This window comes from Pongo pygmaeus, chromosome 4, assembly GCF_028885625.2.
Source record: "Pongo pygmaeus isolate AG05252 chromosome 4, NHGRI_mPonPyg2-v2.0_pri, whole genome shotgun sequence".
NCBI lineage: Eukaryota > Metazoa > Chordata > Mammalia > Primates > Hominidae > Pongo > Pongo pygmaeus.
Window position 1 is genome coordinate 126,469,201 of NC_072377.2, and position 16,528 is coordinate 126,485,728.

The window sequence follows — 16,528 nt, forward strand, 5'->3', positions numbered from 1 at the left end:
TTTAAAAGTGGCCCAGGAATTTTGGTAGCTAGGAAAGAGACTTAACTCACTGATTGAATATGTGGATTGTGAATATGAGTTCAAAAGAAAAAATATATATAGAAAAAAGGGTACTTTTTAGTTATCAGTTAATACACTGATTAGTATCAAAACACATTATTTTTAAAACAAAATATCTCCTTACCAGGAATTCAGTATTTTCATGCAATCTGCTAAAGATTAACTCTCAGTGCCAGGAAAGTTTTAATGAATTGCATTTCTTCTAGAATTCGAATATTGGGAATGTTTATTAGTGTGACTATCCTATGAGATTTCAAAGAGAAAAAAAGTACTACAAATAATGCCTAGTGAGTAATTGGATGATAGAAATTGTAAATAAAGTTATTCTATAAAAATATAAAGATTTTCTGGAAATAGGCAAGTTGTATACTCATATATGTTATGCTAGCCTCAGCGGTCAAGACATCTTTAACCCAGACAGTGGTCTGAATGAGATTACTAATATGGCATATTGTAAACTGACTCATAACCTCCGAAATTATGTTCCTATTTAGTCCATTTTCTGTCTTTTTTAGTGTAAAAGCCAATCTCCTGTCAGTACTCAACATTCTTTTTATCATTGCCAGTTCCTATTTTTTTAAATGTATTTAGAGTTTGGTAAGACTGGTCTGTGTTATTTTATTAATTGATAACCTTCATCAACTAATCATTATCTTTGAGTTTCGGCAGTTATTCAGAGAAGAGATTCAAAGTTCAAAATAGTTCAAAGAAGTTCAGAAATACTGAGTGTTGAATCAGTACTTGTGAGTTATTTGGGTGTGTTTAGAGGTGCCAGGAGGGGGATGAATGTTCATATAAGGAATAAAGTAGTATTTTTAGCTTTCTAATTGAAAAAAAAATCATCAAAATTAACCAAATAGTAGGTGTTATATTTAAAAGGCAGACATTTCAGGGATTGAACACATTTTTAATTATTAGAAATACATACATGCGTATAATTAACCTTTAATTTATTTTTAAAAATAAATTATGGTCATGAAAAACAATAGTGCTTAAAATTGAAATTTTATAGACATGTAATTTTATTCCCTAAAAATGAAATAAGATGAACCTTATGGGTAATAATGGGATTCTTAATACTTATTGAGGTTATATACAGTCTTTTTTATGTCTCAATGCATAACATGTGAGTACTTGGCATATATTAGGCCCTCAAATGATGATGGATGGACAGACAGATAAAAGGCCCAATGAATGACTGTAAATGTGTCTTCTCCTATATATCCATGATGATATTGCCTAGTTTTTAATACAAGATTAAGAATCAATAAAATGATAGATCTGAAATCTGTAGATGCCAGTCTGGCTCAGTATTAATACTGACAGTAGTTTTTTTGTTTTTTAAGAAAGCAAGTATATTAAAATATCTCTATTAGAAAAGATTACAATTTGAAAGGATCATTCTACAATCTTAGAACTAAAAAGCAATTTAAGGCAAAGAGGTACATCAAAGAAGCTATTCCATAGCTCAGTTACAGCTCAACAAAAGCTCTGTCTGTATTGTCTACTGGTAAGCTTGTGCCTTGGTGGCTAAGGATAATATGTACCGCTATATCCGCCAGTTGATGACTGTCCATCTCTAGCCCCTCTAACCATGCTATGCACCCAGTGAGTGCAGAATGATTACTAGTAATTGATGTTGACTTTACAATTCTATGACATGTAATACAGGATGCCGAGGCACTTTTAAAATTCCACCTAACATGTTCTGGCACTGGAAAATCTTACTTGAGATTTTAATACTGGTTAATGTAGGAAAAATTCTGCTTAAGCACCACTAACTTAAAAGTGTAATTTCATTTTCTTGAATTTAGGTAAAAGCGAAATTCTCAAAATTCTATTATGGCACATGGTTTCACAGTTTCAAATGAAATCACAGCTGTCTCATTACGCAGCACAGTCCTTGGTTTTGCAGAAAGTATATTTTTCCTTTGTTCACCAACCCCTCAAGTATGTAATACTATGTGCTTTGCTAATTTAGACTATACCTCCGACACACACACATGTGTGACTGATTCCTGAATAACCCAGGATGATGTTCCTGTGTTCTAGATAATATAAAATTTTTAGCATTCCTCTAATAGCTGAACATCTTTTTAAAATCTAGAAAACTTGAAAAATCCTAAAATGTTTTTCAATTTTTTTAAGTTATTTGAGAGACAGTTGTGGTTTGGGGGGGACTTGTTTGTATGATTTTTATGTCAGCAAGAAAATTGTATCTTTGGCAAATACTTTAATATGTTTAAATGCATTTTATCTCTGGATGTATCATATCAGTCATCAAAATGTCTTCCCAGTTTTACGGCTGCCTTACGTATACCAGTCCCAAGAATGGTGATATTAAGAATCCCACTTACAACATCTCTGCCCATGGGAAAGATAAAATGATAGAGGGCAGCCTCAAGAAATATCAGACAGGATTGGGTAGCTCCCTTACTTAATTTGTTCCAAAACAAAACTTGACTCAAGTCAAAATGAAATTGTGCACTTGAAAGAAAGAAAGTTATGTACTTATTTTTTAAATGTAAACATAATTTTTATATAGGGATGTAACTATCTGAGTACATGTATTGCCATTTCTCTGCTATATAGTAATATTTCTTGACACCAATGGTAATGTGTTTGTTTCTTTCTCAGCACCAGATGTGTCCATATGTATTTAAACAGTAGGAGCATTGTTTCTAAATTCATCTATGCTATGACATATATAAACCCATTATTATTATGTTTCACTAAAGTTCCAGCACTTTAGAAAAGTTTCAGTTCAAAGTCATTTTGGCTCATTCATTTAGATAATACTGACCATTTTGCACTATAATTTCAAAAGGAACATGAGAAATTTGGATTTCTTTGAAAGAGTCAAATATGTAATTACAGAATTGAAACACTGTGTTAATTCACAAAGTGATGTAAATAATAAACATTAAAAATTTCCCAAGTAATGATGACTTAAGCGTTCAAAATCCAGTTATGTGCTTTGTTATTGAAAACAGTCCAAACAAAAATTCTTTTGTTGTTTTCTGTTCTGTTTTTCAAAATACATAAATCCTACTGAAGTTAATCTATTTTTTCCCACTTCAGAACACCAGGCACTGATTTATCCATTGGGAGTTTTGCTTTGCCTTCTAATACCTAGGTTAAGAAGACAAAATAAGACAAATTGTTAACCTGATAATATAATGAATGAGTACAACAGACAAATTTAAAGTCAACCTTTTAAAAACCTTATGCAACAGTTTCCCTCCACCTAAGCAGCAATCATGTTGTGAAATTATGCAGTAGTATATCATTTTAATAATGGTTTGAAGAAAGTGACTATGTCAACAGCAGAGATGCCCGATGCCTACACTCTTCACATTTAGAAGCAAAGAAACCACTTCTGAAACACTCAAGAGTACAGCAGGACTTCTGGGACCAGCATCCCTGACCAGGGGAATTCATTCCATGGAACAAGGTTGGCATGTCCACCAAGAAGCAGAGTCAAGGCCTCTGCTCCATCTTGAATTAGTCCTTCTCCAGCATGGCTTTGGATGTAGAATAATACATTAATAGGCAGAAACTGGACCAAAGCTAATCAATCAAATATTACTATCTTTAAATGTGACCATAGATCTTCATGTAAGGAAGTAAAAATTCACTTATTCAAATCATAAACTATCAATTTCCAAACAAATTCTGTAAATTCTGTGAGGAGAAAAAAAAAAACTTACATAGTATCTTATAACTGAAAGGAGCCTCAGAGTCACCTGGTCCATACATTTTGTTTCAATGAGGAAAATTAAGGAGAGAGGGTACATTAACAGCACACACCTATTCACCTATTTACTGGGTGGCTTTTACACATCAACAGAATGCTCTTAAATATCTGGCAGGAAAAGCAATCCGTGAACTGATAAATGATATCAGAGTCTTCAGAGTCTGTGAATCTTCAGAGTCACACTCACTGCTGCTTACACAGCCACCAGACTGACCTGATGGCCTTAGGCAAGTTACACTTCCTGCTCAAAAAGCTTCAGCTTCCCACTGCCTCCAGAATAAATTTTAGCCTGCTCTTCAGGGCTCTCTTCCATCTGGCCCCAACTTACTTTTCCATCCTTTTTGTCCAACTCGTAACTCCACAAAATGTATGCTTTAGCCAAACTAGAAGACTTGTTTTTCCAAACATGCCCTGCAGTTTCCTCCTGCCATGCAAGTTGCCTGTGACGTTGACTTGCCCTGGGCTTCCTTTCCTTAATGCTCCCCAGTGCATTCCTCAGACTTCAAGGCTCAATTCAAATGTATCCTAAAGTCACTCCTGAAACTCAGCCCAAAGAGACCTCTCCTCTCTCTGAACTCTGATTCCTAGGAAGGGAGGCCTGATGTGAAAGTCAAAATATAAGAAGCAAGAATTATTATCCTGAAGGTGTGGGGTTTTTTTTCTCAAATATTCTATACTTTCCCCAATATTTCCACTCAGAATAAGTATGATATTTTATTATGATCACTAATTATGAGTAATTTCACTTTTTCATATTTTCATCTGATCTATATTAGTTATAAACATTCCAGCTTCAACCACTCTTGAAGTTTGTTACAGTCAGTAATAACTAGTAAAAAAAAAAAAAAAAAAAAAAAAATCAACTCTATATGAGTGACCACATCAGGAATCCCTCTTGTACAGTCATATTGCTGGAGCAATACAACAATTTTTATTTCTTCTAAATATCTAGCAATACCCAATTCAGTGGATTCTACTGATTAAAAGCAAGAGACATTCTATGCAACAGACCTCTCCAGACCTATTTCTAGTGGGAAGTCAGTAAGACATAGTTGGGAGTTACCAAACTTATAGCAAAGGTCCTTCTGATCCCACCACATTTTATTTTACCCCTCATGAAGCTTCTCATATTGTATCTCTATTACAGTTATATGTGAAATTCTCTCACTTCCCCTACTCAAAATGCCTTTACTCAGATTATTTGAGAAAGAAATTCATTAAGCGGTGAGTGAGAGGCTGCAAGGTGGCAGACCTGTACCTGACAATGGGTATACAACAGTGGACAAGAGACTAAATCACAGCCATCACTGAGTAGAGCAGGAGACAGACATTAAACAAAGAAATGCATAAGTAATTAACTGAAAATAGTGTAATAAGGCTACAGCAGTATAGAGATTAGTAGTCCTATTTATGTTTGCGTTATTCAGTAATATCTAGTTCAGGGCATCAACAAACAGTACAAAAATGAGAGTGCAAATGAATAAATAAATGGAGAATGGATGAATAAATTAAGGAATTATAAAAATTAAGAAAAAATTAACTAATCTGTTTATTTAAGTGCAAATTATTTTAGCTTAAATTATAATGGTGTTCTGGCGGTGGGGGGCGGGGGTTATACTATAACCAACTCCACACAATATAGGCCATAAAACCTGCCAGGTTTTCTGTGCTGTGGGCATGTTCAGAAGAATGTATGTGACTCTATTTTTTCAGTGCTATCCTTTTGCTATCACAGGCTTCATTTATCTCTAATGTTGTGACAACACTTGTAAAGCACAGTCTCTGCTTCTTTATGTATAAAGTCCTGGGTATTTGTATCAGGCAGAAATTTCTATTAATTATGAGTTTCTAGTATAGCTCTGCTATACCTGTCTGTATGATCCAGTGGCACTGGTGGTTCTCCAGTGACAAAGCAAAGCTGATGAGTGTTGAGTATCATTCCAATGGAAATAGTATTCTCATTGTTGGGAAGGCATAACTCAAGTGGCATATGTAATTATAATCTAGCACCTAGCAACACTTGGGGAGGTAGTGCTGGAGATGGGGCAGGACAGACAGGCATGCAGTCAAACCTACCCAACTTTCTTTCATTATTTTCATCCAAGCACCTCCCTGTGAATAGGTATCTTCCAATATTTCATTCAAAGAAGAGTCTCAGGAGTAGGAATATTATGAAGAAACTTCCACACACCTCAATCTTTTGCAGAGTATTTTCCTAGTATCAATGGTTCTAGAACTCAAATATATGACATCTTGATTTGTACAGACCAGGGGGAGCTGAACTCTTTAGTTGCTTACTTTATGGCAGTGGTTTTCAAAATGTACTTTGAAGAACCCTAGCAATTCTTTCAGGAACTGTGAGGAAGGGGCAAGAAGCAACTACTGGGGCTTCTACAAGCTCACCCACTCTACATATTGAGCAATTTGATATATTGGGCCTTCACAAATGCCTTCTGGGTAAACACTGTGGTCTGTTTACGTCTTCCCCTGAAAACTAAGCTTCTCCTGAAAACTAAAAACCTTAGTACATTCTCCTTTGCCTTCCATTATTTAAAAAAATAAAATCAGACTGCATACCATTTTCTGCCTTCAGTCTGCTTACAAGAAAGCTGCTGTAGTAGTAGAAACAGATACATTCTATGCATAATGTTTGGCATGAACAAAAATTATTTGTGACAACAATTACTTAGCTAAGCAAATAACACTTACGGTGAAATTGTGCAGCCTGAGGCATACGCATGATGTCCTGTGTAGCGAATGTCACAGCGCACAACATTGTTGGTATAGTCAGATTCAGGAACCAGGTAGCTGGGGTTTACACTGACCTGGGCAACACAAAGAGTTCCTCAGTATTTCTTTTTCCATAGGGCTACAATAAGGAAATTGTTAATGAGGACTTAGCTAAACCAAGCAGGGAAGGGATTTTAACTTAAGTAAGTGGTTAAACTCTGGAGACGTTATGGAAAGAGACTGCATATTTTCCCCTGAAGTTCTTTAAAATAAGACAGATTAGGTTAGATTATATTGTTTATAAATAGTTTGAGGATGTATAATTGCTTCCAATACCATGATTATTTAACATTTGAATCCAGAGAAGAGGGCCTATTGATCTGCAATATCAATATATGATATATTTTCAAAGGTCTTTACCTTTAGGATATAGTTTCCAGGTTTTACATCTGTAATATCAATCCACTGGCAGTCTATGTCTGCACCATAGGTATCATAACAGCCAGGACTCAATCCCTAAAATAAACAAAATAAAAAATTTAAAATGATGGTATATGGTCAGACTATGCTAAATAATATGCTATTATTTGCAAATTAAATTTTAAGTTAGTACTTACAAGAGTCTGACATAAAACTATACTTATATTTCATCTCCCTTGAGAAGTATTTATTACTCAGCCTTATAGCACCTCCAGCTAAAAAAGATACAGGACTAATATAAGTAGTAGTACACCTCACTTCTTAAAAGTGTCATATATCACCAGAAACAAATGCAATCTGAAGGAACAAAATAGGCCTCTACCAAAGTTCTAGAATTTTAACAGTTCAGGAATAAAGGCCACATAATAATTAACTTAGCTCAAATGTCCTCTTCTCAGTGAAATCCTCCCCAGTTTCCCCTTTTGGAAATTACCTTCTTGTGCTTTGAACATCCATGATACTTTTTATTGTGGATAGCTTTTATAGTGTTTATCCCTTTTTGCTCTGCATTATAATCATGTTATGTAAGAATATAGCTAACCAGAGGCTGCAAGTTCCCTAAGGGTGGAGTTTATGTTGTATCTTTGAATAACTAACATTTATTAAATAGTATGTGGCAGGAACAATTGTAAACATTTATATATATATACACACTATATATATATGTATGTGTGTATATATATATATATAAAAATTCAATTTTCGCAACTACATGAGGTGCTATTATTATCTCCATTTTATAGATGAGAAAACTGAGGCACACTAAGATCGAATAACTTACCCAAGAGTATCCAGCTAGTAAGTGGCTAAGCTGGTTTTGAGTTTAGGTAATCAAGGTCCAGAGTCCCTGTTCTTAACTACCCCACTATACTCTCTCTCATACAGTCACTGAAATATGACATATTTTGTTGAAGGGGTAAATGCCTGACTAAATTGATGAATGCCACATCACTCCACTTGCTAAAATATTCACATCAATAAGTAAATGAGTGCCTTCTACAGGCTGGGAGGAGAAAAATATAACAAATACAGTCCTTGCTTTTAAGAATGTTATAGTCTAGAGAAGTTTCCTCAGATTGGAGTCTGTAGGTATATTCTTGATTCCATTAGTTCTTCACAAAAAGTTTTAACATATTTTTATTCCAATAGTAATTTAAATGAAAAGTACATGCTAGATTCATTTTAACTCAATACTGCCATTCAATTCTAGCAACCAATATTGCTTTGCTGTTTAAGATCACTTTGGTCAACCAAGAGACAATAAAATCCCCTTAGCATGCTCTACCAATGCTGGTTTAGCTGTAGCTTGATTTGGGAAGAGCAGGGGAGAACTGTGCTGTCATAGAGCACACAATAGCACAGACAGGCCAAACTCAGAAGGGTCAGTGTCACAGCAGTGAGACTCATATTCTGTTGTTATTATCTAGATTCCTACCTTGATCCATACATCACTTAACAGTATGTTGAGTAGTAAATATAAAATGAAGAATTTTTGGTCTGATTCCAGCATACAATTCTGATTCTGGCCTATAATACATACTCAATAAGTGCTAGCTATTACTTCTCCTGCTACCACAATGTTCATGACATTGTAAAAGATTCATTGGATTAGATTTTCATTTAAGATGGGTTTAAATGATGCTTCAATGCTTATCTTGCCTTCGAGTAGACAAAAGAGCTTTAAAAATGCTGAAATTGGCACTCTAGAATTCATCAGCTGGCAGAACTTAAGTATAAGCTTTGATTATTTGCACAAGCAAACAAAAACTAGAGTTACTAAGGCAAATAGGCACTTCATGTAGGCAAAGTCAAAATATAAAAACAGATTAAATGTAGAATGTTAGCTGAGGCTCTCTAAATCAGCAATTTGAGTTTTAGCAATACATACTATCTGTTACATTAAATTAATAAGGTGAATGCAACTGTTTTAGTTTTGTATATATTTAATATGTAAATTTTTGTCTCAGAACACAGGAGTTATTAATATGTAAAAGTATAAATCTAAAGAAGTTATACCTAGTTTTATGCTTGAATACATTTAAGCAGCATTACAATAAACTAATCTGAGTCATCATTGGGTGATTGAGAGATTATTTTTTCCTTTAAATGAAGTCCATTTGAAAAACACATTAGTCTAATGAAAAAAACAAATATATAAATCACTCAATGCAAGATTTGGTGAATAATGGTTAAAAAGAACATATATGGAAGATGATTAACAAGAAAGCTACCATATAAAATGAAATGAGGTCACCCCAAAGAAGGGGGGGAACCAGAAGTGTTATAATGTCTACAATCCCGGCTTCAAATATTTCAGAGTGAGCTGTCCAGAGTGCCTCTTTTTGTAAATGGGGCAAATAAACTCTAGGTCCCTTGCACAGGACTTGCAGATCACTGAAAAGGGAATCTCTATATGCACACATGAATAATGTGTGGGTAAGTTACATCTCCTCTTTCTTAAGTAAGTACTGTCCTGGGGCATGTAGAAGTTAACCTTTCCCCCTCCAATTGCTATGATGTTCTAAGCTCAGAGAAAAAAGCAATGGTAACATTTAGGTCACCAAACAGCTTCCTGCCACAGCCCTGGAATTTGCTTCCCAAGATGCCAACTTCTGATCCCTTCATACCCTCAGTTATGTACATTCACTACCCCTTGCCAAGATCTGGGCGGGAGTCAAATTATAATGTCCTTTTACAAATTAGGGTTTCATATGGAAATACTGACATAGCTTTTAACTGACACGCATTTTCCAATGATAAAACATACAAACTGCTTAGTTCAGCACTACTTTAAAAAAATCCATCCAAACAACATCTGACATCAATTATACTGTAGATTTAAATATATATGTGTGTGGAGAAAGAAATGGTGTCCTTCTGCTCTTACTTGCATTATTAAAAGAGACAACTTTTTAAAGTGCTTTTAAAGAAACTTATTTCTCCTCCATTTGCTAACTCCAACCACTATTCTATTTTCAGCATAAAACAGAAGGAAGGAATGGTTTCCCAGGTGAAAAAACTGAGATATCTTTTTTTACAGTTATTTACTAAGCCAGTTAAGGAATACAGAATGGGTGCATGTGTTGTCAACCATTCAGACTTTTTCAGAGAGTAAATTTTTGTTCTTCATTGCGGAATGTAACAAGGACCCACACTGACCTGTGATCATGAATAGGGGCTACATGCATAACTGGAAATACTTCAAAAGTAATTTGGATCATCAAGCCATCATTTGCCTTTTCCCAATTATTTTCCATCTTGACAACATGGACCTCAAATTGAATGCTTTATAAAAGAGAGGTGAGAGGAAAGAAAATACTAGACTCATGGGGTATATCATCTACAGTTTTCTTTGAGAACAGTCTCTGTATCCTTTTGATAAAAATGTGTGTTCTTTATGAAATGCTATTTAATGCTAACTAACGGTAGATGACCTGTTTCTCTCTGAGACTTGAGGTTCTGGATTTCAGGGTGCCAGCATACCTGTGTGTGTGCAGTACATGCAAATCGCCTGTGGTAGCCATAGTCACAGGATGTGTCTTCAAGACAGAAACTTGCTTTGTGGCCTTCAGCCACTCTTCTCTGGGTATTGGCATCAAGCAGGTCATAGTGGCTAAACTCATCCATACTGTGGTAATGTCTAATGTCCCACAAAACAAAAAGATGGTGGTCAGTTACATACAGAGAAAGCAATGAAGATATTAAATGACTTCCCCCATGGCTTCACACATTTGTTTTCACATTAAAATTGAGACCAAATTTATCTTCTAAAAGAGAGATTCACGCTAGGGTTTTTTTTTCCCCCAGGACATAAATCTATCAAAATTGTAAGGTATAACTTCGCTACTAGGACAAAAGACTTAGTTCAGTATTTTTCTATCTTATTGTACCCCATTTTGTCTTTGAATATTAAATAGAAATGGACAATAAATTATCTGTGCTTAAGTGAAACTTGCCATGTGTTCTCTAGTGTATTCCCCTTGGTGCCACTGCTGATGTTTCATTCCAAAAAGCAGCACATGACTTTTTCAAGGTTTCTATGAGATTTTAAAAAATTGAGTTCTCACATATTTAAAATCATTAGTGAAAAGCAAGGGAGAACTCATGGCATGTTTTATCCACCATTATTATTTAAATAGTACACACTTTTATTTAGAAATAAAGTATTCCTATTTTATCAGGAAATTAAGTGACATATCTACTTTTGTTATTTCATTAAACGGAAGGTGCTGAGCTGTTCATATTCCCACATAAGGAAAAAACAATGAGGACTGGCTTGGATCTCAGGAAGTAAGTTTAAGGCCACACATGAGGATTTCCTGAAAATAAACACCTAGGCAAGTTACTAAGGCAAATGATAGAATTACCTTATGCGAAAATCCTTAAATTTAGTATAGAACAGGCAACCACCTTGGGCTTGATACAGGTCTTTTAAAAGATGGAAGAAGGTCCTTCTGAGCTGATGGGGTGTATCATGTACATCTTTCTTTGAGAATGGTTTCTGAATGCTTGTGATAAAAAACGTGTGGTCTTTATGAAATGCTATTTAATGCTAACTAACTGTAGATGATCTTGGCTGTAATAGACTTTTAAAGAAATCCTATCTGTAATTCATTGGAGTAAATTTTATTGAAGTCAATTGCTGTATCCTATCAACAGCTTTAATAAGCTGGGCTTCAGATTTTCCACTTCAAAAGATAACAGGATCTTGTAGTAGATGGGTTATGTGAAATTACATACAGAAAAATTCTAAATATAAGTAATAGCAACTTTCTTCCTTTAGGTAAGAAATAAGACTTGCATTTGTGATATCAAAAATCACCCGAAAAAAGAAAAGCAACCCAAAAGTACCCAGGAGGCCCATTTACTTACTGATGACAACTGTGCCATTCCCAGGAATATCTTGGTCGGCTGGGTAAGAAATCTGATGTCCCTTGGTTCTTCACTCTTTGGGGAAATCTGAGCAGCACCCTGTGATCATAATCTCTGACATCTGCCCTGTATGCTGTACTGTGATTTTGAAAAAAGAAAAATTATTATATTCATGGAATATTAACTAAAGACAAAACTACAAATAAAAGCTCCATTATATAGTAGTGACAATCCTCCTTCCCCAACTAGACTATCAGTTCCAAGAGTCTAGGGCATTTTGTTTATTTTGTTCATTGCTGAATCCGAAGCTCCTAGAACAGTCTTGGAGTAGTAGGAGCTCAATGAATATTTGGTGAATAAGTGAATGAATAACAACTATGGAAATCCACAGATCTTAACAGTAAAAACATAATAAGCATTAAAAATCTAAATGTCAGAAGTAAAGTTTAGAATCAATTCAAGTTTGATCATATGAATGAGTGAAACTGAAGTGGAAATAATCCCCCAATTAAAAAAATAATTCATAGATGTTTATTACAAACTTCAAATTTAACAAAACTTTTAAAATAGTTAATAAGCTGCACCTGAGGAAATAACTCTAAAAGAGCATACCCAGATTTAAATTAATAATTTTGTAACTTCACTATCCCAAAACAATGGCAGTACTGTAAAAACATCATAAGGATTTCAGTGGTGTAAGTGATGCAAGACTCAGGAATGAAAATGAGCTTGGATTTCTTCACTTCCTTTAGCCTGACAATTATGAAGGGTCAAAGTGGAAGAAATGTACAAATAAAGATCACTGTGTTCCTACTAATATATTTAGTGTGTCTGTATGTTCAGAGGGTATTGATGACCTTATTTTACACTTTAAATTTTTTATTAAATTTTTATTAAAACATCTTTTGCTCCCTCTGCTGTTTCCCAGCAGTAAATTCAGAGAACCCCAATCCCAGAGTTACTATTTTATTTTAGAATAGTAGAAAAACAAAGCTCTTGCTCACGGTCTTATTCTGGCTGAAGTAATACCAAAACAACCAAGTTCATCGTGGTCTCAAACAAAAGAGGAAAACTTAGTCTTTACCAATGAGGCTACGATGGCAAATTTGCCCCCAGTCTTCTAAGGGGGTATTAACACACCCTTCAATTACAATAAATTTTTTGAATTACTGTGTAGTTGTTTTATAAAAAGTGATTGGAACAATTGACTCCCAAGTTTAAGTATCTTGGAAAAAGAGCATGAGACTTTCAGTCTCCAGGATAAGGGTTTCCTCCACCTGTCTGATTCGTGCTGCAGTTTGAGACTGAACCCACAGAAATCTTCAAAATATTAACTCTCCGTCCAGATCAGCATGCCCAGGAGGTCACGTCCCACTTCCCAGCTCTTGTCCCACTTCCTAACACTTGTCTGCGCGAAACAGTAGCAGTCAGAACCAGGCACCAGAGCGCCCCCTGAAGGAAGACCGGGGAGCGGGGCCTCAGACATCTCAGCCCGTACCTGGCCAGACAGTTTTCCTCCGCCGCGCATCTCAGGTTGTACATGGACATCTTCTGCACGTACGTGGACGCCTGGATGTAGTAGGGGTCGGCCACCAGGTCTGGGAGACCTAAACGTCAGCAGGCGACGGGCGCAGCAGTGAAACAACCCGGCGCCCCCCGCTCCAACTCCCTACCCCTCTAGGTCCCTTACTCCTCACCCTTCGCCCACCGGGACTGCAGAGTGGAGCGGAGCGCAGCAAGAGAACTGGGGACGCCCGGGACTGCAAAGCAATGTGAAAAGGAAGCAGGAGGGGCCAGACGCGCGGTTTGCACTAGATTCCAGGGCTGCCACTGCAGGCGCGTGGGGGAGGGATCGGATCTGCGAGGACCGGGGCCCGCCGCGCCCAGGCAGCCACGTCGAGAAGCCACACAGCTGGGGACCAGGTGCACGCGTGCTTCCAGCGGACTTGGGGGTACTTACCGTACTGGAAGTAGCCAGTGCCGTATCCGGGCCGGTACCTGCCCCCAGGTCTGGGCCTTTCATAAGTATCGTAGTAGTTGTAATAAGGGTTGTCGTCAGAGTACTTGTAGGGGTTGTACGGGTCGTCGCCCACCATGCCGTCCACGCGGCTGGGCGGCTGCAGGTTACTGAGCGCAGGGACATCTCCCAGCGCTGTCTGGTTCTCCGCGTGCGAGGCGCCAGCTTCGCGGGCTGTAGATGTCGAGTAGCCAGCTTGGAACCAGTGGCGGGCGGTGGGCCTGGGGCGGCCGGCGGTGACTCCAGATGAGCCGGCCGTCCGCGCTCGCGCCGCGGCGGTGCGGTTGTCGCGGATCAGCAGGATCGGAGTGCGGGGCTGCTGGGCGGAGGCGTTGGCTGCACCAGGGACGGCGGCGCCCGGGTCCCGGCGGCGCTGAGGCTGGTACTGTGAGCCCAGGCTCAGCAAGCTGAACACCTGCCCGTTGTTCTCCCATTGGATCTGCTGGCGCCAGGCGCCCGGAGCCGCCGGCGGCTCGCGCTGGGGCTGCTGTTGGCCGGCGGCGGGCGGGGCGCAGTGCACTAGCGCGCAGAGCTGCAAAGGCCCGAGCAGGAGCACGGTCCAGGCGAAGCGCATCACTCCTTTTGCCAGATTGACCCCGCTCGAGGAGGACGTGGCTCAGAGAAAATAAAAACGGGGCTCAAATCACGTGAGGGAGGGAGAAATCTTCAACCAAGGAGGCGAGCGGAGCACGGGTATCTCAGTCTCCACCAAGCAATGCCAAGGGTGGGATTCAGACCCTTCCCCAGTCAAGGCAGCTGCTCGGACGTGGCACCCTTCCCTTTCCCTTTTCTCAGTTCTGGAAGGCAACGGGAAGCGGCGCGGCAGTCCCGGAGAGCGGGCAGTGTCTGGAGTGAAGGAAGGAGGAGAGATTTTAAACTTTCTGGCACGTTTGCAAAGTTACACAAGCCGTTCTGGCCCGGCCGCCCCTCAGCTATTTGTTCACGTAATGCGATTGGAAACGTGCAAGGCGGACAGCTCCTCGCCTCTGCCCCTCCCTCTCTCCCCTCCCTGCCCTCCTCCCCCCAGACACGTTGCACAGGGAGCGTTAAGGGGAAAGAACAAAACGGAACACACATCCTGAGACACACTGGCTTAATCTGGGGCGAACATGCAGGAATTTCAAAAAAGTCAGACAGGCGAAGGCAGCCAGGCCATGGGGCGACGCCAAAATATGCACGAAGAAAAATGCTATTAGGTCACCAGCCCTTGAGAGGCGGGAAGTCGGGTGGTTGGGAGGGTGCTGGGGGCGAGAGGGGGGCGGGGGAAGATTGTGACTAAAGTTTATCCATAAAAGAGTTAACCAGACACATTTCCCAGCGCACACTCACTCGCTTTTATGGGAAGCGCCCTCAGCAAATAAACCCCAGGATATCAAATTTTGTTTTTCTGTGTGTAGGTAATATGAGAAATGGGTTACAAATTTATTTCCTACAGTGAATATTTTAATAACCAAAAGTGAAATTGTACAGGGAACAAAGCCAGCTAACGCTGCAGCGATTAATAAACCTGTCTCTTTTTCAAAATGCCGGCCTGATTTGTACTTTCAGTAGAAGTGGAGAACCATCTTTCATCTCCACAGTGTCTACAAGGAAGATTGATTAAAGACTAGAACAAGTCTGCATGAGAAAGCAGTCAGAAGGCATCTTCACATATGCATTTTATAAGACATTTTTCTCCTTCATCTTATAAAGAAGTTTGACTTTGGATTTAAAAAAAAATTAAATCACCTCTGTTAAATACTGAAAGTCAGTAAAACATCGCATGCTGTTTGATTTATCTTCCAATCTAAACAAAGAAGTTGCTGAAGAAACAGCCTTAGAGTTTAGATTTTGAAAAAGAGAAGGAAGTAGGAGTGGTCAGAAGAGGATATAGGTGGGGGATAAATTATGCTGACTGGAAAGAGATACATAATGGACCAGTTATCCATATACCACTCAGGGTTTGGGCAGTGCTAGAAACCTTGCAACAAAAAATGGTTACTAAATGGTCTGATTTAACACTACTACTCAAAACCAGATTTTGGTAACCATTTTATTGGTCTCATCATTGGGCTGTTGTCCAGACATACTTCAATATTCACGTACCTCTGTTAGTCTCTGTCTCTCCATGTTTAATCACCACATTTTGTTGGTGTGGTGGACCTCTGTTGATTTTGACTGCCTCACATCTATTTTCCTTTTCTTTCTAGTAAGAACAACCGGATTTTCCTTTGAGGGCTTCCCACCCACCCCACTCAGTTGCATAGTGGAAGGACTGAGCATTTATGAGACTTACCCACTTCAAGAAGTGGTCATGAGATCCAGGTTTGGCTAATCAAGCCATCCCTCTAGATGGTTTAATTTTATCTGGGATTTGAATCTTGAGCAGAAGGACACTGTCAAAAATGTTGCTCCTCAAACTACTAAAGAAAGTGCCCAGGCCTGGAGCAGTGGCTCACACCTGTAATCCTAGCACTTTGGGAGGCCAAGGCGGGCGGATCATTATCATTGGAGGTCAGGAGTTCGAGACCGGCCTGGCCAACATGGCAAAACCCCGTCTTTACTAAAAATACAAACAAACAAGCAAACAAAAAATTAGCCGGGCGTGGTGGCGCATGTCTGTAATCCCAAAC

The 16,528-nt window shown here is 38.5% G+C and overlaps 1 protein-coding gene across 1 annotated transcript; it reads right to left on the reverse strand.

Annotated features, from left to right (window-relative positions):
- Positions 1 to 946: 946 nt before the first annotated feature.
- Positions 947 to 15,032, reverse strand: LOX (lysyl oxidase). Its single transcript, XM_054489132.2, has 7 exons — positions 13,860 to 15,032; positions 13,398 to 13,506; positions 11,900 to 12,037; positions 10,511 to 10,667; positions 6,968 to 7,063; positions 6,527 to 6,642; positions 947 to 3,192 (listed from the first exon to the last, which is right to left on the reverse strand). The coding sequence occupies exons 1-7, from the start codon at positions 14,488 to 14,490 to the stop codon at positions 3,186 to 3,188; spliced, it is 1,254 nt and encodes a 417-aa protein (XP_054345107.1). The 5' UTR covers positions 14,491 to 15,032; the 3' UTR covers positions 947 to 3,185.
- Positions 15,033 to 16,528: the final 1,496 nt, after the last annotated feature.

Excerpts from the sequence above, each read along its gene's own strand:
- LOX (XM_054489132.2), bottom strand. The coding sequence starts at position 14,490 with ATGCGCTTCGCCTGGACCGTGCTCCTGCTCGGGCCTTTGCAGCTCTGC. Across the intron at positions 12,038-13,397 it reads GAGGAAAACTGTCTGGCCAG|TACAGCATACAGGGCAGATG; the intron begins GTACGGGCTGAG and ends TCAAAATCACAG. Across the intron at positions 10,668-11,899 it reads GAATGGCACAGTTGTCATCA|ACATTACCACAGTATGGATG; the intron begins GTAAGTAAATGG and ends GTGGGACATTAG.